This window comes from Strix uralensis, chromosome 1 (genome assembly GCF_047716275.1).
Source record: "Strix uralensis isolate ZFMK-TIS-50842 chromosome 1, bStrUra1, whole genome shotgun sequence".
In the NCBI taxonomy this organism is placed as follows: Eukaryota; Metazoa; Chordata; class Aves; order Strigiformes; family Strigidae; genus Strix; species Strix uralensis.
In genome coordinates, this window is record NC_133972.1 from 33,465,564 (window position 1) to 33,492,388 (window position 26,825).

The 26,825-nt window shown below is 40.7% G+C and overlaps 1 protein-coding gene across 4 annotated transcripts in view; it reads right to left on the minus strand.

Moving 5' to 3' along the window:
- The window catches only part of CREB5 (cAMP responsive element binding protein 5), a 262,348-nt gene that overhangs the window by 53,560 nt on the left and 181,963 nt on the right, over window positions 1-26,825 (minus strand). For all 4 annotated transcript variants that reach the window (XM_074861958.1, XM_074861948.1, XM_074861976.1 and 1 more), the window contains 2 exons: window positions 21,721-21,847; window positions 19,445-19,555 (listed from right to left, as the gene is read on the minus strand). In XM_074861958.1, the coding sequence (XP_074718059.1) occupies window positions 19,445-19,555; window positions 21,721-21,847 (238 nt within the window). The remainder of the gene's footprint in view (window positions 1-19,444; window positions 19,556-21,720; window positions 21,848-26,825) is intronic.

A 26,825-nucleotide genomic window follows, 5' to 3' on the forward strand; every position in this document is an offset into this window, starting at 1 on the left:
CAAACCAGCTCTCCTCCTTCACTGGCTAGTGGGAAACATTCACTGGGTCCCTACACACATTTTGGCATCTGGTAAAGGTTTAAGAATTCCTCATCTTCCACCCAGAGAATCATCTTTCAAATTGAGATGAACTCTCAAAAGATGACAACTCTGACCCAGAAAACATCTCAAATGCTGCACTTGCAGAAAACTGATTGTTGCAAGATTCCACTGTGATGATTAAATGAATGTTTGGGAAGACCCTGAAAACTGCAGAAAGAAAAATTTGGCGTTGTTACTCCATGTAAATTCATCCCTGACAGATTAGATTTTACCCAGTGGCACTTTCAATTACATGCCTCAAATAAGGTTTTAATTTAGATTTAATAAGACAGTTATTGCATGCTAATTAAATACTAATGGATTATTAAAAACATATTTTCTGCAGGTTTAACAATCCTGTAGTAAGCACATCTATCTAAACCTGAATACACATGGTTTTAATCAGTCATTGGAATTAAGTTAAAACATAATTGCTGAAAGTTGAAGTATGTGATTGGACTCAAGAAGACAATTATAGTATGTCTATTACACAAACATGGATTTGATGGAAGAATTAATAGGCAATAATTATATTTGTTAAATAATGGTATTGATTTAAAAGTATTCATATGTCATGTATTAACTGCATTTAAATAAAAAAAGGATATAGAAGAATAAATACATTGCATTAAGCAAACTCATACACAGGACTGGTCAGTAAATTGCATTTCTTTTAAAAATGATTCTTGTCTAAAAGACATTTCATTATTCTTAGACACAGGTTTTTGCTTAGAAGTAGTATAGTGCACTTTTTATATAGTGTCTGTTAACAAAAATATATCTTTATCACTTGCCAAGAATGATGTCACATTTTTAGTCTTTGGCCAATTCCTTAGCCAATTGGAGTCTACTTCTGAAGCATGTAAAACTATTTATCTTTCAAAAAATCTGGCAATCTCATTGAACACTTCTACACATATTGATGTATTAGGTACCCCTAGCAACCCAGCAAACAGAAAATAATCTGGAGGATTATTTTAACTAATGAGATAATTCAGTAGTTACAGGTATTTTAATTAGCATTGATAAAGACATCCTTAAAAAAATTGATTGTTTAATGACCAACCATTCTCTGTTGCTCCAGATCACAGAATTCATAGTAACAGGCTGCCCCACTGAAGTCCTTACCACACCTGAGCCCATGCCGAGAAGATACGGGCAGCGGAGGAAGCTCTCATCATGATACCTTTAATTAATACTTGGAACTGGAGAATGTCAGTTACTGAAGCAAACTATACACTCTGAAGCTATTGCCAGCTTTTTAGGATATTCTTACATTTCTCTGCACTGTTGACACAAGCCTGCAAATATAAAGCCATCATGCCCATCTTTCTGCAACGCAGGGATTACCGGGGTTTGTTAATCTATTCATGGTTTATGCTCTTGGCAGATCCCTCTCAAAATCTTTCACAGAATGATCAGCTTAGGAAGGGAATAATATCCCCTTAGTTGCACCAGCACAAAAGTGGAAATGAAGACTTTCACAGCAGGAACCCCCTGTTAAACACCTTGGCACAAGAGATGCCAACATAGCAGTCAAAAACTAATCACATCAAAAAGGAAAATTACTTTGGTGGTCTCACTGCATATGCCAGTTGTGAGCACTTTAAAGCTGCTCTCTGTTTCTGTGCTACGGCAGCAGGACAACTGCTGGAAAAAAAAAAAAAAAAAAAGGTGTTGCAAGCCAGACTAGAGGTACCTTGGCAGGCTGAGTGGGTGAGCTTGCATCGCTCCTGCCAGCACTACAATTATTAGATGCTATCATCCCCCTGCATTCACCAGTACATGCAAACTTTTAAAACAAACAAGCAAATCAACCACACAATGAAGTAATGGGCTGTTTTGCATCTCTCCTGGCATGGATACAACCTCATTCATCTGATAGCCATGCTACTGAAACCAAAGCCCAGAAAACTCAAAGTCAAACAAATGAAAACGCATAGACTTATTCTTGTACTCACTCTCCCAGACAGCGCAGGAAAGGAGAGACAGTACAGAACATTTGCAGCGGTATCTATGGGATGACAAGCACTTAAAACCATTCCACAGCACAAGCTCAGAGCTAGCATTTGTGCCAAGTTTCAATGACATGCTTCAGTAACACGAACTGCTTACTGTTGGGCTTCATTTAACCATCCTGTTTCTAGCAGTTCTCTGAACTATGGACTCTTCTTCCCAAGAATACAAAAGCCCAAGGTATGAGTTCATTGCTAAAGAACGAAAGCATCTCAGCAGCCCAGGCTGCCTGGTGATTTGCTGAGCTCCTCTGAGCCAGTTGTGAGTTTTCTTCTAATTTAACTGTTGAGGTTTAAGCTAAAAAGAATCCATGCAGTGAAGCACTGTATCTATGCAAGCATGATCCTAATCCAAGCCAGGAACAACTCTCCAATAAGATTTTTTTTGTTGTTTAATTGAGGAAAAGTAGTGCTCCTGAAACACTACAGCATTTGCAGTGAAGACTGAGGTTATTTGGGGTTTGTAGAAACGTTGTGGTTTGGTTTCACCTTTAGAAGAGATGTAACTAAAGCACCTTTTTTTGCTTTTTATGAATCACTAGACAGACAACAGGCTTTTTCCCACAGAAAGCCACATTTGCCTCAGTGCTCCAAAGCAATCTGTAAAACTTGCCTCTATCACTGACTAATTATTACTGTTAAGCAAATGTTTTTCTAATGCTTATATCTGAAGCCATCAGACAAACTATAATTTGTGACCAGCCTTTGTATTTGGTAATAGCCTAACGTGGCGGAGTCAGAATCCATTCATTAGCTCTGGCAGGCAGCTCCAGCCTTCTGTGCAAGGAGCAAAGATTAATGCAGACATTGTACTCGGGGTGGCCCTCGTACTGCGAACCCCATGGTTTCAGCTTCATTTACGAATCCAGAAATCTTTTTTTCTTTGCTCATGAGTAACACTATTAGTGAATTAAAGCAGAGATATCGTAACGAAACTTAACCATGTCAGACATGCCTGATTTTTACATTATTTACACATAAATTAGGATATTCTTCCTACTTGGTTTAAATTATATGCCACTAGCTGTTCCCTGTCCCCAGGAATGCACTGGGACAAATTTTTGATTGGAATGTGGCTGACGGGTGGGAAAGGAAATATTGCAACTTAGTAATGAGAATAACGCTTAAATGCAAAATAGTAGCACATTCACAGAAAACACTTGGGAACTGATGAAATTCAGGCATATCCTTTGCTCTGTCTTCTTCAAAATAGGCAACACTGTAGTAAGACATACTGTACGTTCCTACATTTCTAGTTTGCACTTTGTGTTCTTAGCTAACAGTTTATTTCTGGCTTTTTGAGGTGGTTTAATTTATGTCATACTTTTCATCCTAAGTATTTGTTCCTTATTGTAATTTATCTTTTGACACTGAAGCTCATGCTGATAGGGAAAAGTAATTTAATCGAGCAATTTAAGGCTTAATTCCCCAAACTACTTGAGCATCTGCTTAATTAGATTCTGAAATCACACTCTGAAGAAGCACAAAGACTCATAGTCTAACTGTGAACTGGGATGTTTATTGTCTGGGTTCTCTATGTTTTAATTTCACTCTATATCTGCCATCTATTAGTCAGGCACAATATCTAAACATAAGTAAACATTATCTAAATTGAACTGTAAATACAACACACAATTATTCTGAATTAAAAGATTAGTAGATTGCAAGAAAATAAGATATCCTGAAAATACGATGCTTAAACTATCCATGCCTTTTGAATGTATTCATTTAGCTTAAAAGCAAAACAGAGATAGCATATCTCTTGCAGAGCTCATCAGTGACACCAGACAGACTACCCAACATGTCTTCAATAGCATCTTCTTTTACTGAAACAAAAGGACTGAAGAAAAAGAAGGCATTCAACTCGACTCCTCCTTCTGTATTGAAAATATATATTTTCAAAATGCACATCATTTGGAAGGAAATTGTCAGGAAACTATGAGTTTGTCCATAATTTCTTAAATTATGTGTTTGTTCATAATTCCTTTATGTGCAGAATTGACAGGAGTTACACTAGTGTAATAAATTTACTTTTTCTCTCCTTTCTTCAAAGCAAAGGAAGTTAAATTCCAGTCACAGTTATGGCCTCAGGGAATCTAGGGTTTCACTAACACAATAGCAGTGAGTTTATACAGTCCAAGACACCCCAGGAAAGCCTTGAATAAATGTCAAAATATCTTATTTCTCTAATGTGTATGTTTCTCTATCTCATAGTAGCTTTATTTCAAGCAAACTTCATTTACAGGTTCCCATTCCTTTGAACTCAGTTTGCATCACCAGAAGTGTATCTGTAAAGTCTAGAGTCCTCTCTGATTGTCCTACTGCCTGCACACTCCCAACAGCCCCCTGCCCCTGCACATTATAACCTCCCCTGAGGGTCAGGAATCTTTCCATTGCTCAGGGCAGAATTAATGTGTTTGGGAGGCCAAAAAAATCCACACACCTTAGTGCTATCCAAGAATAATGCCTAAAGAAGTAATAGCTGCATCCCCCGTGGCCACATGAGATGACATCACGGGTCCTTCCAGACCCGGAGCTGCTGGTTCCCCTGGGCCCCGCCGATTCAGAGGTCTTCCTGAATTGAACATACCAGTGATTTCTGCCCTCCAAACATCACCAAAGCCATTAATCATGACCTCATGGTACACACAAGGAGGAAAAAGAAATAGAAAGTGCCAAACTTATCTTTTAAGTGCCTTTTGCTCTTTACAAGTATTTCTAAAGAGGCAAGACATTTCTGCAGTGCCTACTTCTCCACTGTTCTTTTAGCAATCATCAAAAAGACTCTCTATATATGTATATACGTACATGTTATTATAGAATGAAAGGTAAGAGAACTGATCTAAATGCATCAGAAGCTGAGCTTTTAAGCCGATGAGGTGTCAAAGCCTGCTCAGCATTTACACACTGTCAGAACAGAGCATGGAGCATGGACTTGCTCAGGAGCAGAGACAGGGAGCAAAATTAATCTGGGAGGACCACGTGTCCAGTGAAGTTCATAGAAAGGCTTTGTGCATGCCACAGTGCATCAATAATATACCTTTTGTTAGATGTAATAAAGTCTTGGCAAAGACAGGTGATGACTCAGGAAGCACAAACAAATATAGATTGAGAGTCTCCCAAAAAGTAAGCAAAACAACTCCAGTCTGTTTCAAGTTTGAAAGACATATTACCAAAATCAAAAGCAACAACTGGCAACTGGTCTCCCCACCACCCCAGTTTAATTCTGACTGTACTCTATTAGTGTTCAGAGATGGCTTTAGCAAAGTCCAAAGGCCATCAAAGACGGACAGTTCGGAGCTCCTACCCTGACAGCTCACAGATCATTTCTGCCCTAAGGAAGCTTCTGAATATAGAGCAGAAACACCCTCTATGATGTTTCCAGAATGGAAACCAAAATATTTCTCTGAGGATATTTTTCCTCTACTCTTGGGCTGGTAACCTGATGAGCACCTTCTCACTTGAACTTTCTTCTCTGGGCACTGGCGTGGGTGCATCCTGACAGGTTGCTGACCATGCAGAGGGTCTCAGAACAGCCAGGGCAGCTGTCTCACCTCTGAAGGCAATGCAGGCAAACCTGATTTATTCTGTATTTTAATCAGACCACGAACATGGACACCAGAAGCTACCACATCTCAGCTGAGGGAACAGATTAGGCTGTTCAGCCTCTATGCTAAGAGCGTGTCTGACTGTGCCTTAACAAGAGGGTTCCACTGCACTGCAGCAGTGAGCACTGAAAACCCAAGGCTCTGTGGGTGCTGTTAGGAGCTGACACGGGAGGTGTTAGTCTCGCCTGTGCTGTTGGGTCTCATGTTGCAAAAGGGTGCGGCGATGGCAGGCAATGTGGAAAGCAGTGGTAAGTGTTGGGTGTTCTTCATCTCCTAAGCATTGCTAATGCATGGAACTGCAAGTCAGGTCAAATACCTGAAGTCAAAGAACACCATTTCTATATGTTCTGGAGGGGGCTTTTCCAGTTACCCTAACTGAAAATGTGGCTTTTCATATTAATTTGAAGAAAACAACATGCATACTACTAATAATTTAGAATCATCAAAAAGTACTAGGCTATTAATATATCATACTGACATGTATCAGTAAAACTTTGGAGACAGAGGGAGAAATATCAGTGGAACACAGTCAGGTTTTATGGTGGTGGTGTCCCTAGGCCAAATCCATCCTTTGTGAAACTGTGCTGACTCCATTAAAGACACCCCAAGGATGAATTAGACTCATTACATCTTACATTACATCTGTATAGGGGAATTTCTTACAGTTTTACTGCCACAGCATCTAGTGTTAAATAGGATTTGTACATCCCTAACTTAAAATGAAGTTTCCAAAGTATTTTAAGGCATACATCACCTAGACTACATAAAACTAATTTATGAAACAGGTTCCAAAATATACATGCTTTGGTCTTTGGGCTGGGCTGTTTCACAGTATTGCTATCTGCTGTTCAGTTGTGGTTGGAGGCCCACTCAGGACAAGACTGCATTTCCCAGCTGAAAGAAGTGATCCCTAAAGATGAGAACATAAAAGCTGCTGATACCTTGCGATCTCCAGAGAACAAAAAGTACAGTCCCCACGGCCAACAATAAAATGAGCCATCCACACGCTGAAAAACTCTTCCCAGCAAATCTGCCTGAAGCCGTCTTCTTTTAGGTACCAGAGAAATAAAATGCAAGGCACAGGACTTGTCCTTTCCACTATGGGTTAAACCTGGGTAAAACTGGTTACATCCAATGAACCTGAAGGAGGAGGTGAAGTAAGACTGCCTGTATGGTTGCAAGCTCTGTGCTGCTTTCGAGCTTCCAGAACAGAACTCAGCTTGACATTGAAAAGCTTTGTAGAGGTTGGTCATTCTCTCAAACTTGACACAGTCATAAATCCAAGGCACTGTGCAGCCAGGCACAGAGTTGTTTTTTTTTCCAGGATGAGAACACATCTGAAACAACACGCTCAGACAGTATGGTATTATTTACTTACAGCTGAGCTTAGGAGATCGGGTAGCAGCCTCAGAAATTATCCCAATTATTTGAAATTGCAGTATAGTGTAAGAATTCTGTCAGGAGAGAGGAGTGCAAGAGGCAGAGCGGTGGGAAAAATTACGATGGCTTTTTTTTTTAATAAAGCAAAATGAACCAAGGCAAGTATTCAAAAATAAGTTACTAAAAACCATTTTATAAACTAGCTTTAAAATCTCTTAATAGCATTAGCTTACCTTCTGTTGTGTCTGAAGAAATATATATGAACCAATAATGTTCTCATGAGATTTCATTACTGAAAAGGCTCATTAGAAAAGGCATTAAAATACTAATTACCTCATAAACTATTTAGTTGTGTACCCACTGGGATAGTACTTATGAGTGCTCAAGCTCTTCATAGATCCAGCTAATCAATTAATGCTCATTACAACCAGAAAGAGTATGCAGACTGCAGCATGCAGGAGAAATAAATAAGTCAGAGGTTAGCAAAGAAAGTGACTTGGCTGTAATTGAGCCTTCCTTTGTAACACAACTGTTGTCTGCTACGGTTTAATTTTAATCAGCCTTTTTGGTACTTCTGGTAACGTGACTCTTCTCGTCTCAATCTCAGCTATTGTTATTGCTCCTTGAAGTACATAATTTATTATGGGAGATACATCAAATGCTACATGGAGATTCAAGCAGACGGGTATAGTGTTCACTGATACCATGCTAACATTACCTACTGGGTGTGTAAATGAAGAGGAGAGCAGCTTGGGGGTGTGTCTTGGGTGGTTTTCTCCTCCAAAGAAGAGGAGCAGCCAGAGACACAGATGCATTGACTGCTTTCCTGCACGTGCCCCCGCAGAAAGTAAAGACCAACACCAGCCCCTGCCTACCCTCCACCAAGGCTTGTGAAGGGGCAGGAGATGTCTGCGGGTGAGAACTGAGCTCTCACAGTGTTTTAAAAACACTGTTGGGGGAAGGAGTCATGCTTTACAACCCACAGAGACACCACATGTGTTTTTTCACTTCAAGAGCACCAGGACTGTGGACCCTCTCTCCTCACTGGACATGGCAGTCCAGTATTGACATTGGAAGCACCTGGAGCCTGGATGGAGCCTGCTGGGCAACTCTCCTTGCCTTTTGCCTAGGTCCCTGCAGGGAGGCTCCTGGCATATGTGCTGTCACCATTAGCCTTGCGTGGATATAGGTCCATCACTCCTGATGCTAACATCCCACTGAGAAACAAAGGATGGCAGGCAGCCCATGACTTCAGGCAAATGCCACTTCCCAAAAACATGCGCATCATGATTTCTCCTGTCCTGTAACATCCAGGAGGCTGGCAGTGTCTTTCTGAAAGAAAGACACTTTAGGAAATGTAGCCCTCTACATTACAATCTACAGCATCTCTGGTTAAAGACATCTGGGACTTAATCCTAGTTGTTTATCATGCCCTTCACACATGCAACTCAAGAGAGCTTCAAGCTTCACTTCTGCTTGACACCTTGAAAATCTCTGCAGAAAGCTCTTACATGCTCCAGAGAAATGCATGTTCATGGTCTCTGTTGTTTTCACTGAGGAAGGGACAAACCAAAGATGGGAACTAGTAAAATAAGGAACTTTAGAGCTACTTCATCCAGGTGGTCATTGCCCAGGTTGTGGTGGTCAGGAGCCCTAGGGCTCTAGGAGGAAAGCACATGCTGGATGGGTACTACAAGTCACAGCTATGTTAGTTAGAATTTTGTGGGCAGTATTAAACTAGAGTTGTATATACCAGTTTTACTAAGACTAGCATAAACACATCTTGAATTTTAAGCGTAGTAGAAAGGAAAGTTTTACTTTCTAAAATCTTTAAAATGGGATCAAGCTACCTTGTTTTCTGAAATGAAGGATTTGGGTATCCTTGAACAATCCCAATAACCACAAATTTCACCAAGGGCAACTCATTCCTATTTTAATTCTCAGCAGCAATGCAGTAATATACCGGTTTTCGCATAAACCCTAGATTACCTCTGGGAACTCTTTATGCAACTAATTCAAATATTGCTTGGATCAAGTTTCCAATCAAACTAATCCACCACTAACATCATTTAAAAGACTGACAACTCTCTGCAAATTGATGTAGCAGAACAAATTTCCCATTCTTCATGCAAACAGTAGTCATTCTAAATGTTAGTAAGTGGTTTTTGGATAACACATGGATTTTCAGTTATTTATTGTTCTTCAACATTCTAAAGTACTTCAGGAAAAGTGGTTTCTTAAAAAAGATAAGGTAATGCAGAAATAAATAGATGGAAAAGTTAGCCAAATAGGCATAGAGAAGATTATCCTCGCACAGTAAAAGTGCATGAAATGAAGGAGGAAAAAATCCACCAAAACCACTGAAAATAACAAAAATTGCACACATGCACATGTGCACAAACACGCACACCTACAGACATCTGACCAACAAAGCTGGAGCTCTTCAGATTGTTAGCTGTACTATTGACTACCGCTGCCTGTTGAAATGAAGTATTCAGAGAGTCCAGATTTTGTACACATCCAGATATTAATGTTTTGGCAGGATTTTTTAATTTAAGAGGATTCCTAGAAGATGAAGTTAGAGCAATATCTGTTACAAAACCCCAAATACATATTTTTCTCTCTGACACACACACACTGCACACCAACACCAGCCTTCAGAGTAGCTGCACACATCCATCAGATAGAAAGCAGATCAGGACTTCACCCACCCTTATCCTGGGTATCTCTTGGCTGCTATGTTGGCAGCCAAAATGAAGTTCACGCTTAACCTCATGCTAAAGAGCCTCTGTTAACAGTCAGGGAACACAGTCCATCCTCTTTACATATATTTCTCCTGAACCACAACCAGCACATAAAGCAGACTCTAGTCAAATCCAGTAATGATGCTAGGTATTTTGGGAAGAAAAAAAAAAAAGCAAAAAGTTGGCACAGTAAGGCAAATGTCATACTTTGGTGTATAGTGGTGTTCTGTCAGAAGCCAGACATATTAAAAATATTTACATAATTTAAAATAATTTGTACAGGTCTAGTAAAGTCTATTTTGGGCTTTGGGCTTTAATAAAAGTTTAAACATTTGCTAGATCCCGTTGGACTTCATGTGTAACCTTGGCATTTAAGGGCAGTATTGAGGATATGCCATTACTAAACTTTTCATATTAGTATGAGTGTGAACTGAAATACCATAATAAAAATATAACAATATTTCTTGCGACTTGAAAACAGCCCTGGACTTTATATTTATTTCCAGATGGGAAACTAAAAATGTACTCTCTGTTTGCACATGTATACTCAGAGGTGGCTTTTAGTGTAATTTAAACATTCCAGAATAATGTGGCCTAAATATAACAACATGAATCATCCATCAGTTTCAAAGAAATATCTGGCAATTTTTCATTATGACTCATTAGGGACAGGTACCAATATCTGTCACTGATATAGGAGAGTCAAAAACTCCCAGTGATTGCTTGGTATGATGAATCAATTATAAAAATCCTCTGATATTATTTTGGGGCTTAAGAGAAAATAATTTATCTTTAAATATTATGTAATGAACACCTATAGGAAGCAGAGTTGAAAAATTAAGTCAGAAAAAGTTCATATAAGATGCTGGAAATGTTGGCAAAACACCAGTGTGCAAAAAGAAGAGGCAAATATATACTGTATTCTAAATAAAAGAATAACATTAAAATCAAAAGCCAAAACTAACAAAATGTTTACCTGGCAGTATCAAACTGTGGAAGGGTCAGAGCTTGCCTAAAGGAAAATTTTGAGATTCAGAAGTATAAACTAGGTCCTCAGTTGATGCAAAAACCACACAGTTCCTTTGAAGTCAATGAATTTATGCAGGTTTACAGCAGCTGAGTATCAGGGTTAAATTTTAAAAGTAATCCTGGACTATACCAAAAATGTTTCCTCTGATTTTTTAAAAATCAGTGTGAAATTCTCTTTTAAGCTGTTTATGGGGCTTGTTTCCTTTCTGAACAGTTATTTTCAAAAATTAAAATGGAGAGGGAGAGGGGGAGGCGGAGGGAGAGGAGAGGAGAGGAGAGGAGAGGAGAGGAGAGGAGAGGAGAGGAGAGGAGAGGAGAGGAGAGGAGAGGAGAGGAGAGGAGAGGAGAGGAGAGGAGAGGAGAGGAGAGGAGAGGAGAGGAGAGGAGAGGAGAGGAGAGGAGAGGAGAGGAGAGGAGAGGAGAGGAGAGGAGAGGAGAGGAGAGGAGAGGAGAGGAGAGGAGAGGAGAGGAGAGGAGAGGAGAGGAGAGGAGAGGAGAGGAGAGGAGAGGAGAGGAGAGGAGAGGAGAGGAGAGGAGAGGAGAGGAGAGGAGAGGAGAGGAGAGGAGAGGAGAGGAGAGGAGCTGCAGTGAAAAGGTGGATATTTTGTTTTAAATCATTTCCAGTAGACTGAAAAACAAAGCTACAGGCATCACAGCTGCTGCACTTCTATCTTACAAAAGCTTTCTTTTTTTTACAACATAATTTTAAGACCAGGCTTTCATGAATGAAAATGTAATATATCAAAGGTAACAATCCTAAATTAAAGCACTTTCACACTGGTATTGTTACTAAATGACTAATTTGATATTATCTTAAGATTTTTAGAACATTTTTCAATATGGTAATGAGTTGGTTTCAGTGTGACTTTAATATATAAAATAGGAGAAAAAATAGCACATCCATGACTGGAAGAGGGAGGTTTTGCATAAATTAAATTCTGTTCCTCAAAGACTGACAGTCTTTTAGGCAAATCTTTAAAGTTCGTCTTCAGCTGGTCAAAGTCCATGTTACTCTTGCCTCTGATTTCAGAGGGGAAATTATTCCAGTTATATCAAGTATTTTGTTGTTTTCTGTGCAATATAAGTTAAAAGGGGGTAAACTATCTAAAGCAGAGTAACTTGGAAGTGCTCACATTGCCAGTGAAATTGCATTCAGTCCTCAGCACACGACCAACAAACTGTGAGTAAAGACTGCTCAGGTCCACTGGGGGTCCGGTAAGGTGTCTATGTAGTAATTATAGTATAAGGAGGATACAGAGTGCAGAGGACACGACCAACTACACTACATCCCATGCACACTTGGGAAGATTATTCATAGCATTTCATACACTAAAATCTCAGATAAACATTACTGGCCAGCAATCTGCTAGTAAAAACCACAAGCAGAGCAAAGTTTGCTGTGTAAGTCTTTCCAGGGTGGGAGACCCAGACTGTCCCAGTTTTTAAATTACCTCCTTGATAATTCTCTGAACATAAATAAGAGAAGTTGCACTAATTAACATCTGGAAGACAGTATATAACCCTCCCACCACTGAAAAGTGTCACTGGCCACGTCTGACAGAAGAAACAACAAATGCTGTGAACATTTCCTCAGACTGAACACAGCTTGTAGCAGTATTTCAAATATGCCTGTGATCTTAGAAGGAGCTCTACAGGGGTATTCGTTAGTCCTGGTTTGGATATGGTTGACATTATGTGAAAGTAAGTGCTCTCCTGAGATTTCAGTGAAACCCACGATGCCAGGGAAGCTGATCTCACAAGGCTTCCATCATCTCGGATGACAGAAGTCTCAGAAGATCAGTTAATTTTTGTCATTCTGAGCCAAAATCTCAACAATAAAGTTCAGAAAATTTCAGGGACATTAAGTCCAAACACAAACTGTCACCTTCATTTGGATTTGAATCCTAAATTTGAGCCTGCACCCCCTGTAAGCTTGAGGCGTTCAGAGTCACCCCATTCTTCCACTAGTCCTGAAAAAACACTAGATTTCAACAATTATATTGATATTACCAATTTTAATAATTAATATTAACTTGAAAAAAATAGGTATACATAAATCTACTCAGACAGAAGTTGTGTTTTCTGGAAGTGGCAGCCAGAAATTCTTCTGTGCTTGTTTCAGCTCTTCCACTGACAAATTGTGTGGCCTCTAGTGAGTCACTTCACTTTTCTCTCAGTTCAACAGTCTAAAATTATTTATCTCACAGGAACACTATCATAATTAATAAACTGCTTCATTAGCTACTGTATAGTTTTTAGAAAATGCTTTTTAAGCCTGTCCATAAAGAAGAGATTTATTGCCATGAGAATTTAACTTCCAGCTCTTGTGTTCTTGGTGGTTAAAATATGATACTGGTAAAGTGTGTAACATCATCCCCTCCGCCCCACAGCCCATCGCTTGTCATGAGATGCACACATACATCCCTAGCAAATGCCAGGCTTAATGTGCAACAGCCTGAACTGCAAAACAACTTCCATTATTCATGGCTCTTGCAAAAATCTTGGAAAGTGAAAGCTGTACATACTCCAAGCAAAAGACTGAAATATATCTATGCAACACAGAACTTCCCTGTAACACAACCTTGGTTTTATTTTTATAATTTCCTTTTTCCCTGGCTTCACTGTCATAAGGACTTGCTTTTACTTGCACCAGCTCCCAATGACATACAACTTTACATGAACAAAATCTTTTCTGGAAGGGACAGTTCAGCATCAAGTCACTCTCATGTATATGGATGCATCTGACAAGTTTCAAAACTTTGCAACACACAAAAGCCAGCAATTCATGTGTTGGGCTAGATGATAGCTACAGCAAGCAAATATTAGGATTGTATTTCAATTATTGCTATGGTTACAAAATCAGGGTGGACACTGGAGGGAAAAGGAGAAAGAGAAACAAATCTACAAAGTCGGTAAATCCTCTGAGGAAAGAGAGGGTGGTGGAGAAACAGAGGGAATGAGAAAGGGTGAGGGCTGGTGGGTGGGGGAGAAAGCGAGGTCATTTTAACACCCAGCTGAATCAAGGCAAACAAAATAATAAAAATCCAAGTTCTTCTAGGGAAATAGTGCTGATAAGATCACCACAGGATAAAGTGACACAAAGAATGAAAAATGCAAGGAATTGTTACAACTTGTGTCTGCAACAAGCAACGCAATTTGTATGCACTCGGGAGAAGCGAGATCAAATATTCAACACTTATTCGCAGCAGCTATGAGTAACTGAACAGGCTCGCTTCTCTATTGCACTTACTGAGCCACTGACAGCTTAAGAAGAATTAGTTCCTACCCAGTCTAGTTCATAATCCAGCATTTAGGCGTGACGGGTACAAGGTCCTGTTTCAGTAAACAAAACAAAATATGATTAGCTTCACTCATCACGATAATACCTTAATCCACAGCAAGGCATACTGTCTGCAGGCAAAGCTACTACCCAGGGAGGATTTTAAAGTGTAGATCAGGAGCACACTGAAAGGTTGGCTTTGGGGACTTTAAAACACAAACACAAATGTAACAGGAGATACAATTTCAGAACAGTGAGTTTTGTCAACAGTTGCAGAAGCACCATGTTTTTTAACTATTTAACAGCCCCTTCCTTGAAAACATTTCTCAGCTACCAATACAGGAAATTTTGTCACAACTCTTTTTCAAATTGGAAGGCACATTTTTTTTTCTTATGCTCCTTTCATTGCTTTATTGTGAAGGACAAGATGAGCAATTGCTGTTGAAAGCTCTGCAGAGATGCGACATTTTTCTTTCTGCTCAGTAGTCCAGAATCTGTGTGAAGAAAAGCCTTCTGGCCCTGAAGCAATGCGTGGTGCTCTGCTAAAGTGACTCCTTTCTCAGCCAGCTTGATAGGAAAACATGGACTTCAAACCATTTGTTATATTTAACAAAATATCTTCAGCCATGAAGTGTTAAGTATCTAAACCTAAAGCTTCAGTGGTTCTGATCCTGCATGGACTGCCTACGCCAGCCTCCTGCCTGAAGTCAATACAAAAACCTTGCAGACCTGAGCCCAGAGCTGGTACCCAGAGGGATGTCCTTTCCAAGGCGACCAGCTGCTTCAGGATGCCACCACTGTTAGGGCAGTGCTCTTGTTTCCGCATCCAACAGCTGCTACAATGGCTGAGCTGAGTACCAAACCAGGGCTGGGGGTAAGAGCTTACTCCAGCCGTTTCTCCCTTTGCACCAGTTGCACCACCACAACTCACAGACACTGAAATGCATGTGATTTGTAAAACAAGGAGCAGCAGAAGACTCCAACCAAACACAGACCCCAATCTGCATCTGAGGAAAGCCGGCCACCTTTGCAGCTGAGCCTTTCCCACCTGGCTGCCACACTGTGTTTCTGGAGAAAGCGAGCAGTGCCTGTCTGACAGCCATATGGAATGCATCCACGTCCCCACAGCCAGTCCTGCCTTTCCGCTGGGATGGAGAGCTGAGCAGCACTTGGACTGGGATTTTCACAGCCACCAGTAGGATCTGAACCTTTTAACTCTCATTATGTCGAATAAAAATTAGTGCTGATGACAACTGGCTAACCGCAGTTTCTTTCACCTCTCTCTTCCTCCAACAAAGCTGTCCAGCATTCGTAGGTAAATTATGAGGTTCAGTTAATATGGATATTTTACCATTATAATAAGGAACATGCTCATCACTCGTTTATTACTTTTTTTTTTTCTGGTTATATTCTCACTCTTACATCTGATAGACACTTTCAAATTAATTTCCTTATTGTTACTGTTCAACCTAGTAATGCGTACAAGGCAAAACCAATAGCCTACAACCCTGCATACTTCTGATATGGAAATAATTTCTTTTCTTTTTTAAAGAACCATAAAGATTCTGTCAGGAAGGCAGGCACAGCCAAGCAACACATAATACATTTTATTTAAATTTTATAAAACTGCATATCCAGCAAGGGGCAGAGAGAGAGGGTAAAAGAAAAAATTAAGAGGTCAAATGGAAAACTGTATTTTTAAGTTCAATTATTTTCATTGCCAGCCCACTTTTTATACCTCCTTTCAGCACTCATAAATCTCTACAGGTAAAGATCAATGCCTTGCAAAATTCAGATAGAGAGGCATCAGCTCCACCAAAAAGACCTGCTGTCACGCAGCCTTCCAGTGGTTCAGTGCACACTATTTATCTTTGACTTCGGTAATCCACATGGTATGGCACTTCCGAGTTATAAAACCTTGAATACTCTGAAACTGCAAAATCAAACTGTATGTAAGCAGTATATTAAGGCAAAGGCACCGCCAACAATTCTGAGTTCATAATATTCTCAGCCTATTGAACCACATGTTAATATGCTACATGTGCTATTCTGCATATTTTTACCATGTACACTCAGAGCTGTATGTTTCCTCCACTTTCCAATGCAATATATTTTAATACAAAATCAATGTGTGTTTTTGGTGCGCAGCATAAAGGTTTTATTCACTCAGCTCTGAATCTAAGAAGAAAGCGATATTGATTTAGGTGTTCACTCATTCATTTACGAGGACAGTTTTAAAGCATTAGGTGATAACCTAATTGAGAGGCACACTGTGACGGAAACTGAGATTGTTGTGATAAATTAAATCAGTTCTGGGATGTCATCTACAATACTTTAATGTCTGAAGGAACATTCTCCTGAAAAAATTAAACCAGGAAACGAGCATCTTGGGTGGCGGAGTGCGGCTTTCTATAAACACCAGGTAATACAAGCTGATTAAAATATGTATAGATAAATCACTTATTATAGAAACATAACATTAATGCAACACATATTCTATATGTGTCTGCAGATGTGCTTGAATATCAGACAATATTTGTATTTATCAGACCATCTTTCATTTCCTACTACAAACTGATTATGAACCAAACAAGGGTGTGAATCTTTTGCCATCTATCCGCTTTCTCCAAAAGACCTGGCATCAGACAGCACCCATACTGATATGATTTATTCATATTTATTTTACAGAAGCAAATTGTCACACGCGTCACCAAATAGTGTTATGACTGCTGCATACCAAATCACGCTTGCATTGCTCAGGTGTATACTTTCATGAGGCCAGAAAGATTTGGTCTCACATCTAGAGGAGCCTGTCCTGCATTCTCTCATTTAGGCACAAAGAAAATGCTGATCCATGTGCCATGGATTTGAATGGCTGATGGATCAGGCCCACAGACACCTAAACTTCTCCAGTTACTGCAGTCATCAGCTGTAAGCAGCTTAGATGACTCTGCCTAGTGTTCAACACATATTCTTCACAGAGTGGGGCCAGTCAAAGAGAACATAAGTACTGCTGGATGCAGCAGCAGTAATAGTATTAGCAGAACCTGGGGAAATCTGAAATTCCTTCCTAATGCAGGATGCAATCCGGTAAGGTACTAAGCATCCTCGTTTTCGACTTTTTTTAAAAAGTCGCCAGAGTATGCGAACTCTCATGCTTTGAGCACAAAGCAAAGTGAAATAGTTAATGATAAGAACAAACATGCCTGTAATACAGATGATTCAGATTTAAAAATCATGAACTTACATGTAAGAAATAATTTTGCTCTCAATATTTCCTACATTTTTTCCACTTGTTGATTATGCAGAGTATTAATAGATTCATATTCCTCAAAGCTAAATGAAGAGATTTTTTACATTACACGTGTGCTCAAACAGAAATCAAGTTAAAACTAGAATATAGAGTATTAAAAAAAAAACCCTGTATTTGAAAAGAAAAAAGGTCCTGGAGCTCTGAATTATGCCTCTTATTCTTAAGAGTTAATATGTGTAGATTTTTCCACCTCTGGAAGAGTGGCAGAAAGCCCCTGAGAAGCAAAGGCACTGCTTGTTCACTATACCGTGTTTTGGAACCGATAGCAAATTCTGCCTGAAAGAACCGTGCCTTCATACATTAGGTTTAGGGACAAAACCTGCTTATCCAGATTAAAAAGCAATTTGTATTAATGTACAGTTTCAGCTATTAAAGCACAGAATTCTCACCATATGCACCAATAATTTTATCTTGTTCTTAAGTAGCCTCATACTTCCAGTAAAAAAAAGGCAGGGGGTGCGGGGGAAGAGTAAACTACAGAACCTTTAGTCCCCAAAACAGATGCCAGTTTTAGATTTATTCAGCCAAGGAGTATTTAGCTTGGCTCAGCTATGCTTGCGCTGAAAAAACACTTGCCTATTCCAAAAAGTTTTTAACAAGCTCTGCTACAGATGCTGTTGCCATTTGGCATGTCACCGTCACTGTGTGGTACAGCAGAGAGAGAACTCTTGACCACAGGTTTTCCTTGGCTGGGGGAGCCAGCTTTTTTGGCTATCGCTCTTCTTCTGGCCAACTGGCTGCATGTTTACGGAGTGTGGTTTTAGACGGGGTGTTAACAGAGGTTGGGTTAACAGTCTAACCCAGACCAACAGTGAGGCAAAGGCATGACCTATCCAAACTAAGGAAACAGAGGTAGAATAAGCTCGTATATGTTGTTGCTCTTTACCCAGAGTCTCTTGCATGCATCATACCTATAGACAAGAAGATATTTTTTTTGCCTCAGGATAGATGACAACAACTTTAAAAGATGTACCAGTCATGCAAAGTAGAAATATATAAAAACATGTGGTTGCTTAATCTTTGTCAGCTTGATTTCATTCTCTCACTTATGACAATTTTACTTTGGCAAAATGCCATGGAAAGAAGTTCAGTGAAGTTACTCTTGTTTTCCACTATGATGAGATATCTTGAGAGGATAAAAACCCTACAGAGTTAAACTGCAAACTTCTGTCCTCGTATTTCCACTAGCCAGCAAATGGCAGTTCTGAAACTGAAAAAGCCTAAGCACTTCTACATTGATGAACTCAGTTCCAGAGATTTTAGTGCCGAATACCTCCATGAGAGTGCATATAAAGCTGGGGAAAACTTACAAATGTGCACTTGTAGTTTAGTTTACCTACATTAATCCCGTACCAGTACATATGCCTGAGAAGTCTTGACCTTGTAACATATGACAACTTCAGAAAACACTATGACATTTGTCCCGTATAAATAAATAATTTATGTCCAAATTCTGACTCTTCTTTTTGACAGCAACACCCTTGTTGCACTCAAGCAAAAGAAAATATCCCAGTTTTATATATATTGTTTGGTCTGCTTTTCTAACACTGCCATAGATACACCATGAGCCTACCTGGAAAAAGCAAAGATTATGTACAGTCCCTCCACATCAGACACTTTTTAGTTCACTCTTCATTTAACTGACAATTTTATTTAAGCCAAGTTGTGGAGCACAGACACCATCAGAGAACCAGCCAGCCCATTTGCTTAAATTCTATGTATCTGAACCAAAAATCTTATTTAACACAGTACAGATCAGATAGCCCACCCTTCACTTCAGTCCCCTCTCACCGAGAGTTCAGCTAGGACTACAAACATCTTGAAAGTTCATAGACACAAAGGCAATTTACTGCAGTGTATGAAAAAAGAGTATAACATATGACTAAGAATGAAGTAAGCAGTGTCTGGCTACATCCCTGACTGTCTGGGTAACCAGTATGCAAGAGCAATATAAGGAAAGAAAAAAAATATATATTTTAATTTTCTTTTTTTACCATTTTGGCTTCTGAATGCATTGGGGGGACTTGAGGTGAAGCACATGGATTATTGAGGTTCGGCCCCTGCATCCCCATGATGTTGGAGTTCATTGACATTTGTCGCTCCATCTTTTAAAAGAAAAAGAAAAAAAAAAAAGGTTTGAAAATGTCTGGAGACATTTGCAAGAATTTATGCTCGGTTTCTATTTAAATGGACTCAGTTTTATTTCTTCAAGTCATGACTGGAAAAATAACAATCCGTATCGTGAATTGCATGTGATTGCATGTGTGTATGCACACAGGCGTGTGTTTCATCAGAATCAGCCCTGAAAACTCACAGCCAATTATAAAGAAAAGGGTTCTTTACTAAACAAATGTAGCAGCCACCCAGGTTTGCACTTTTTTGTAATGATTTTCTCCCTTTCAGTATAACAACACTCGGAGTTAAGTGGTTTTAAAAGCATCACTGTATAAAGTTGTGGCTTCCCCTGTCAGTACAGCCCAACTTAGCTTGTTAAAAACATAAATAAAAATCTACAATCTCAACTATACGTAGAATGAGTTGGCTCTTTTTCCTTCACTCGGACTGCTCAGCTGAGAAGAGCTTTCCGTATGTCTTGTAAGAGAAGCTTTCATGTACTGCTGAGATAGCAAAAAACAAAGCAGAACTCCTCCTGGCTATTGAGAGCCCTTTCTGCAAGCTAATCTCACTAGGCTGGGAGGGAGGGATACAATTTTCAAACAAAACCTAATGGCAGTAAGGCCTGGATAAAATAATTTCCTGGAGCATCTTCCCCAAAAAGAGGCAAGCCCTGTTACACCGCTAGTCATTGGTAGGGGTGATAAGTAGGGTTATGGTGCAGCTTTCAACCAGAGCTGAGCATCCTGCCTTGCTTTGGGCCAGTCCTCTGAATCTTTGGTTCATACAAGAAAGAAGCTTTTGGATCCTCCTGAGCTCTTCCAAGCAGGGGAGCTATTTTTTTGTGCCCTGACACCACATATATTGACTCCCACACTTCATGATCCCAGCAAGAATGGATGCTGGGCCTGGGGGAAAGGACAATATCCCACTGTCTGTTGGCAGAGAGAAGCTGCCTCTTGCTGGGGCCCCTCACCCTCTCCACGAGGCAGAAGCAGCTCCCACTGCCATCTCCTCTGCAGCCGTTTCAGGAGGGCTGTGGGGCAGGAGCTGCAGCCAGGGCAGCCAGTGCTGATAGGGTCTGTCTCACCTCCATGCTCATGTCTCTGGGGCTCTCAGCCAGAGCCCACCTGCTTGTCTGCAAGCAGAGATATCCAAAGGGCTCCCCGGCAGCAACCTGAAGGCCCTGAGCTTACATTGAAGCAGGATGTTTGCACCATTTCAGGTTCTTCAGGAATCATGTCAGAAAAGAATTGCCACGGTGACGTGTCTTATATTTTTTTTGTTGAACTTCCCGGTCAATATTCCAGGAGAGCCTTATTGACAAGTTACTAATTAATAACTTATTAATGACTGATCAAATAGCAGCCAAACCTGAATATTTGTAGCCCTGTGGAATGTCCCCCTTGCTCCAGCAAAGCCAGAACAAGCAGTGCTTTCCTCTCTGCCACGGTCGATCACTCTCAGGTTGTCTTCCAAACTGAGTATCGTGGAATGAAACTGAAACTTCTCCTTTCCCAATGCCCTCTTCCCCATGCTATCCTTACTCATCTCCACCCCTAATCTGCCCAAATGTCTTATATTGAAAGGGTTGTTAAAATAGTTTAAGAATTTGAAGCTACAATTACAAAGCACCCCTTTGTCTCCCAGAAGATGGGAAATATTCCCATCTCTGTAGAAATGAGTGTAAGATGAGCAGTGATCATAACCAAATTCTAATTATGTGCAAGTTACCAGGCTGGAAAAGTAATGTCTCATTTCTTTCTTGTTAGCTGGTTATCTCCCACAAACAAGAGGATTACTTAGAGTTCACTGACATAACTTACGTACATGGCTTTTCCAGTTTTGTCTGACTTCAGAAAAATCTTTTTGTTCCAGCACAGACATACTGATCTCACCTACATGACCAGGTGTGAGAACCAGAAATTGTAGTCTCATATAAACCATTTCTAATCACTCTCATACTAATTAACGTGCCATTAACTGTGCCAGAAATACTATTGTGTAAGATGAAGCAGCGAAAAAGGTCCAGCTTCCTTAACTCATTACACTTTGATTTTTTAGAAAATCCAGCAGACTTTCACCTCTGCATAGGTTGAATAGAACAAAAAAATAACCTTCTTCCCCCCACCAAAACCCAAGCCAAAAAACTTACAGGCATGAGTACAGCAGAAGATCCAGGCATGGTAGGGTTGGGCAGGGTGCCAGGCATAGAGGCAGGCATAGGCTGTCTTTGTCGGTTGTGTAGGTGCAGTAATGAAGACAGAGAACCTGGGACAGGCCTAGGAGAAAAGCAAAGAAAGCTGACATGGGCTACAGAGACCAAAACAAGCCTTATCGTGCCAGCATTGCTAGGCACAGGCAACTCTAGACAAGCAGGTGCAGATAAACCAATCCAGCATTTGTCCTCTCGTGCAGAAATCAGTAGAACAGAAAGTTTTCAAGAAACAGATGAATCACCTTCCCTCTACTATTTATCAGCTAAATCACCAGTATAGTTCATCTGACAGAACATAAATGTAAATGTAACAGCCAGTCTCAGTCTATGCACCTCTGCATCTTACAGTGGACAGCAAAAGATTTCTAGACAAAGCAGGAAAACTTCCTGGCACGCTACATCGGTGCATTGCTGTAAATTCAGCCCTCAGGAACAAAAATATGTGGATGACAGTTTTGCAGATGATGACACTCTTAAATTAATTTTGAAATTTTATCACCTATAAAAAAACTACTCTAAAATGAGTATTTCATCTCGCTCTTGATATTCTCTCCCGTGAAACTCTACCAAGCCTTTGTTCCAAAGCAAGGTTCCTGATTTTACCAGCTAGCATGTCATCAGGGCACAGAAAATGGAAAAGAAAAAAAAAAAAAAGGGAAATAAAATTAGCAAAATTACATTCAGATTAAGTAGCTTGTAAAGGCAAAAAGTATGGACTATAAAAAAGCCAAGTGAGTTATTTTGGCAAAAGGAGTTCAAAATATTTAGAAGGATTTTTCTAAGTGCAGCACAGGGAAAAGAGTGCAGTGAGAAATCAGGCCCACTCACAAATAATAATCTTAAAATTAAGGATTAAACAAAGTTGGGACTACTCTTTGAAAATAGCCTTTAAGAATGTGGTCTTGGGAATCAGTTAAATTAATAATTTTTTAAATTTTTTTTTTAGTTTTGAAGAAGGTATGAGTTGCTTGAAGTTTGGCATAAATATAACTTGTTACCTTTTCAAAAAAACATAAAAATAAGAAAGCTTTCACATGCAGTGCCTCAACAAACATTGCTAGTACAAGTTAGCATGTTACCTTCTCACAGAGCGGGATGCTCTGCAGTATAGTACGCGGTTTACACTGTCTATTAGGCAGGAGAGATACCCCTAAATTATGAGGAGGACCAGAGAGAAGGGGGCATAGTCCAGAAGGGCCTCTGCAGGGGTGAGCATGGAAAGAGTCTAAAGACATTTGGAGACTGTAACCATCATGTTGATTTTCAGCCTTGGCAGAAGCATCCTTTGCTTCAGTGACAAATCCACAGCTAGCCATGAAAGCCTCAAAATTGGGCTGGGCTGGTCAGGGAAGCACAGTCATAATCTCAGAGTTGTGAGGGAAAAAGCAGTCACTTCTCCCACTTGGTCTGAACCCTGTCACACCAAATGATGGGGCTTTACTTCTTACCCCTCCAATTGTGATACTGTCAGTCATGAATACATACATCCCTCCTCTAACTTCAACTGTCACTTCCATTTATCTAACAACAAGCAAAGAGGCCAAAGGCTGTGAATAATGGGATTCACAAACATCCCCTATGGAGGACATCACATCCAGGCTCCCAAAGTTGCAATACCAGCTTCTTCTGACCTATCAGTCTCATCCTCTTCTGCCCAGAGCAAAAACCACCTAATCCCCTCTTCCCTAAAACTCTCCAGTATTTCCCATACTTGAACTTTCAGTCCTTCAACCCTCTGCTCTTCAAGCCCATTCCCCTCCGCAACATTTCTGTCCCAACAAATGCCACCTCAGAGTCCTTGCCCTGTCCACTCCCTCGTATCCAGACATCCCTGCTCCTTCCACCCCTCTGCCCTCAGCTGCCCTCTCTTTAGCAGCTGCACATGACTGAACCCACCCTTTTGTCTTGGTTCTCTATGGAGAGAAAAAGGCTGTGTTTTGAAGGATGTTTTAAAAATCCTCCCAGACACATACAGTACTTATTCAGAAAGGGGAAAAAAAATCCAAACAAAACAACAACAAACGTATCTCAGATACAGACAAGAAGCTCTTCCTATGCCTTCCTGGTTATCTGCTGATGGAGGAATATAATGGACTTTACATCTTCATATCCCCCCCAAAGAAACTCAAGACGATGTCTCCCAAATACATGGTGTAACCCTGTGAGAGGGTGCAAGAAGTGCTGTGAGGGAGTACAAATCAGCTTCTGGGACAGGAGACTCTATGGTCAACTCAGCACAAGGCTAAGACTGGGAAGCTGTGGAGGTGGTGTTAAGTGGAATGGATGTAGTGCAGAAAAAATGAGCTCAGCAAATAAAGTACACAGTCTCTGACCCATCCTACTCTCCACTTGAAACACAGCTGCTCCATGTACCAGCACTCATTCACACAAGAGGACTGACGAATCGTTAGTACAGGGTCAAAATAGCATGAAAAGCAGATTCAGTGATCCTTTGAAAAGAAAAAAGTAAGGAGATACTAGGCTGAATGTGAGGAGGACAATGATCGCAGTTTGGTTTCCAGAGACTGTGGCAACCCCAAGCAGAGTCCACTTCCCACTGGCCCATCCCCACTGCAACTACAGCCCTGCAGAGCAGCAGACAACAAGCTCAAACAGGTCTTCTCTATCTCATACTTTAAAGTCCCCGTGACAGCTGCCAGACAGAAGGGCCGAGACCCCCATGCTGGGAGGGCTGAGGTGCAGAACAGAGCATGATGTAGCTCCTGCCCGGGACGCACCCTGGGTTTCCTCCCAGGAGACCGGGCAGGGAGGAGTGGGCAGGAAAGGAGAAAGTGCTGGGGCACTCTCATACCTGCCCTGGGATGAGACTGAGCAGTGCACCCACTTGCCCACCAGAGCTCTGGAGCCCTCTGGGTCCACCGGCTTAGACATGGCCTATGGGAACTGCGCTGGCTAACAGGAGCAAATGCATTCAATAAAAATACCACTTGAGTTTTCAGTGGGACCAAAGTAAAACAAGTACCAAGACAACAGGCCCCCCCCCTTTATTAATTCTGAGACTGTCCCACATATAGACCCTTTGTACAATTCACCAGTTTCATAATAAGCTTAGGTGTTAGGCTGTTTGACAGCAACTTACTTTGGCCTGACCTATGCAATTTGTGCAAGTGATTCTCAGGGGACTGCGCGGTTTGAGTTTTGCTTATATGTTCTTGAGCCAAAAAAATTTCCAAAATTGCTTTAATGAGTTTGGGAATATGGGACTTGGGCAAAAGGGAATTATTGGTATTTATTAAAATGGCAAAGAAGCTTCCTTGCTGTCCCCAGTTTCACCTTTAATGCTGCTTTGCTTTGGGGGTCTGCATATGCTTTACACTTAGCTAGAGGAAAAAAAAATCCTCAGTACTTCGGGTATTTTTTCTTGCTATACTCCAGCTAGTCTGTTCCCAAGTGTGTTTTTGCAAAGAGGTGCAGAACAGTCAGAGAAACCTTGTGCTTCGAGGTTGACCCTCTTTTGTCGAAAAGTCTGCACCACTCCTGCCACCAATAAAAGTGCTATATAATGCATACCAGATTCTGCTCCCCATCGGGGAAGCTGACATTGGCCAGTACTCATGGATACTTCTATTCCTTCCACATTGAATACAGATCATTGATTAGCACGTGCTCATGCACGCTCACTTGCACAGAACTCAGGGAATGTGTATGGCACAGAACTGTATAGGCTGAGATACTCAATTTGTCTAAGACATTTCTTCTCCGTCCAAGGGCAACACAATCTCTTTTGTTGTTGCTTTCTATCCTGCAGCAAAGAAAGTCAGTGGGAGTTTATAATTGTTATTTTTAATGTTGGACACATCGACTCTGCTCCTCTCTTTGTAAATGCTGAGGAGGTGCTGCCTGCAGCCTGTCAGCCAATATTGCTGACTGAGGGTTTTTAATTCCTTGGCACCTGTGTTGCTAAATAAATAGGGTTGTTGGGCAAACAGCCCACAAATAAAGAACAGATAAGATAGAAAACTGGCAAGTGCTCAACCTCAGTGAAAATCTGGCCATCTGTGGGGTTTTTCCCAAATTTAAAAATTTTCACTGTGTTCCAGCAGGAGCCTGCTGTTGGACACGACGGGGTCTCAGTCAGCATTTGTACACTATCTCTTTGGGTGTACATGGCCTGGATGGATAGCGTTACAGTGGCTTAGTAAAATACCACGTGTTAGCCAAGCTGCTGTAACTGACCACGTTGGCTCCCCTCCCTCTGCACGGTCGTGCTAACACCATGAGTCATCCCTACCAGCATTTAAACAGATGGGCGGTACCCCGCTAAGCCATGGTGACTCGATCATGTTCCATCATATGACTCTACCCAACAATTAAAGATAACTCCACTAATGTAATCAAATATCTATGATATATACTTTGCTACATGACTTCTTGATTAATTCTAAATATTCTGTCTGCTATGATGCAACATCTATCTGACCCAGTTTTCTAGACTGTCTGATGACTAAACACTACATTCATCTATTAAAAGACTAGGCTTCCTTTAACTTGTAGTCTTCAAAGACAGTTTCTGCAGATGACAATTTGCTGCTGAGGTCTCATGAGATTAGGTTCATACTGACCTAGACCATTCAGGGCTACATGCAGAAGGACTGATGCTATTTAAAGTATTACTGTAGTATGTTTTCTATTATGGTAAAACACTCTGGGTCAGTGGGTCTTACCATGACCTCTCTCCCCCTCCTTACTCTCCTGCATGTAGCATTCATGCAAGAATACCTACATCACAACCCAGTTTGTTCTACTTTAGTTAGCTCTGATGTGGAAAAAGTAAAGCCATTAAGTATATGGAGTTGCACTGGAGCAAAGGAACTCACCCCTTGACTTTCTATGGCCTCCAGACCCAGTCAGCTCATGCAGGAGCAGCTCAGAGGTGGCTGGTTGTGCTGTGGCAGTTCGCCATGTTGGGTCAGCACTGGCTCAGGGATTTCTGCACCACGCTCCAGTTACGCAACACAGACTTGCCCAGACTTTCATCATTTTTATACATATATATGTATGTACATATATATATTTATTAC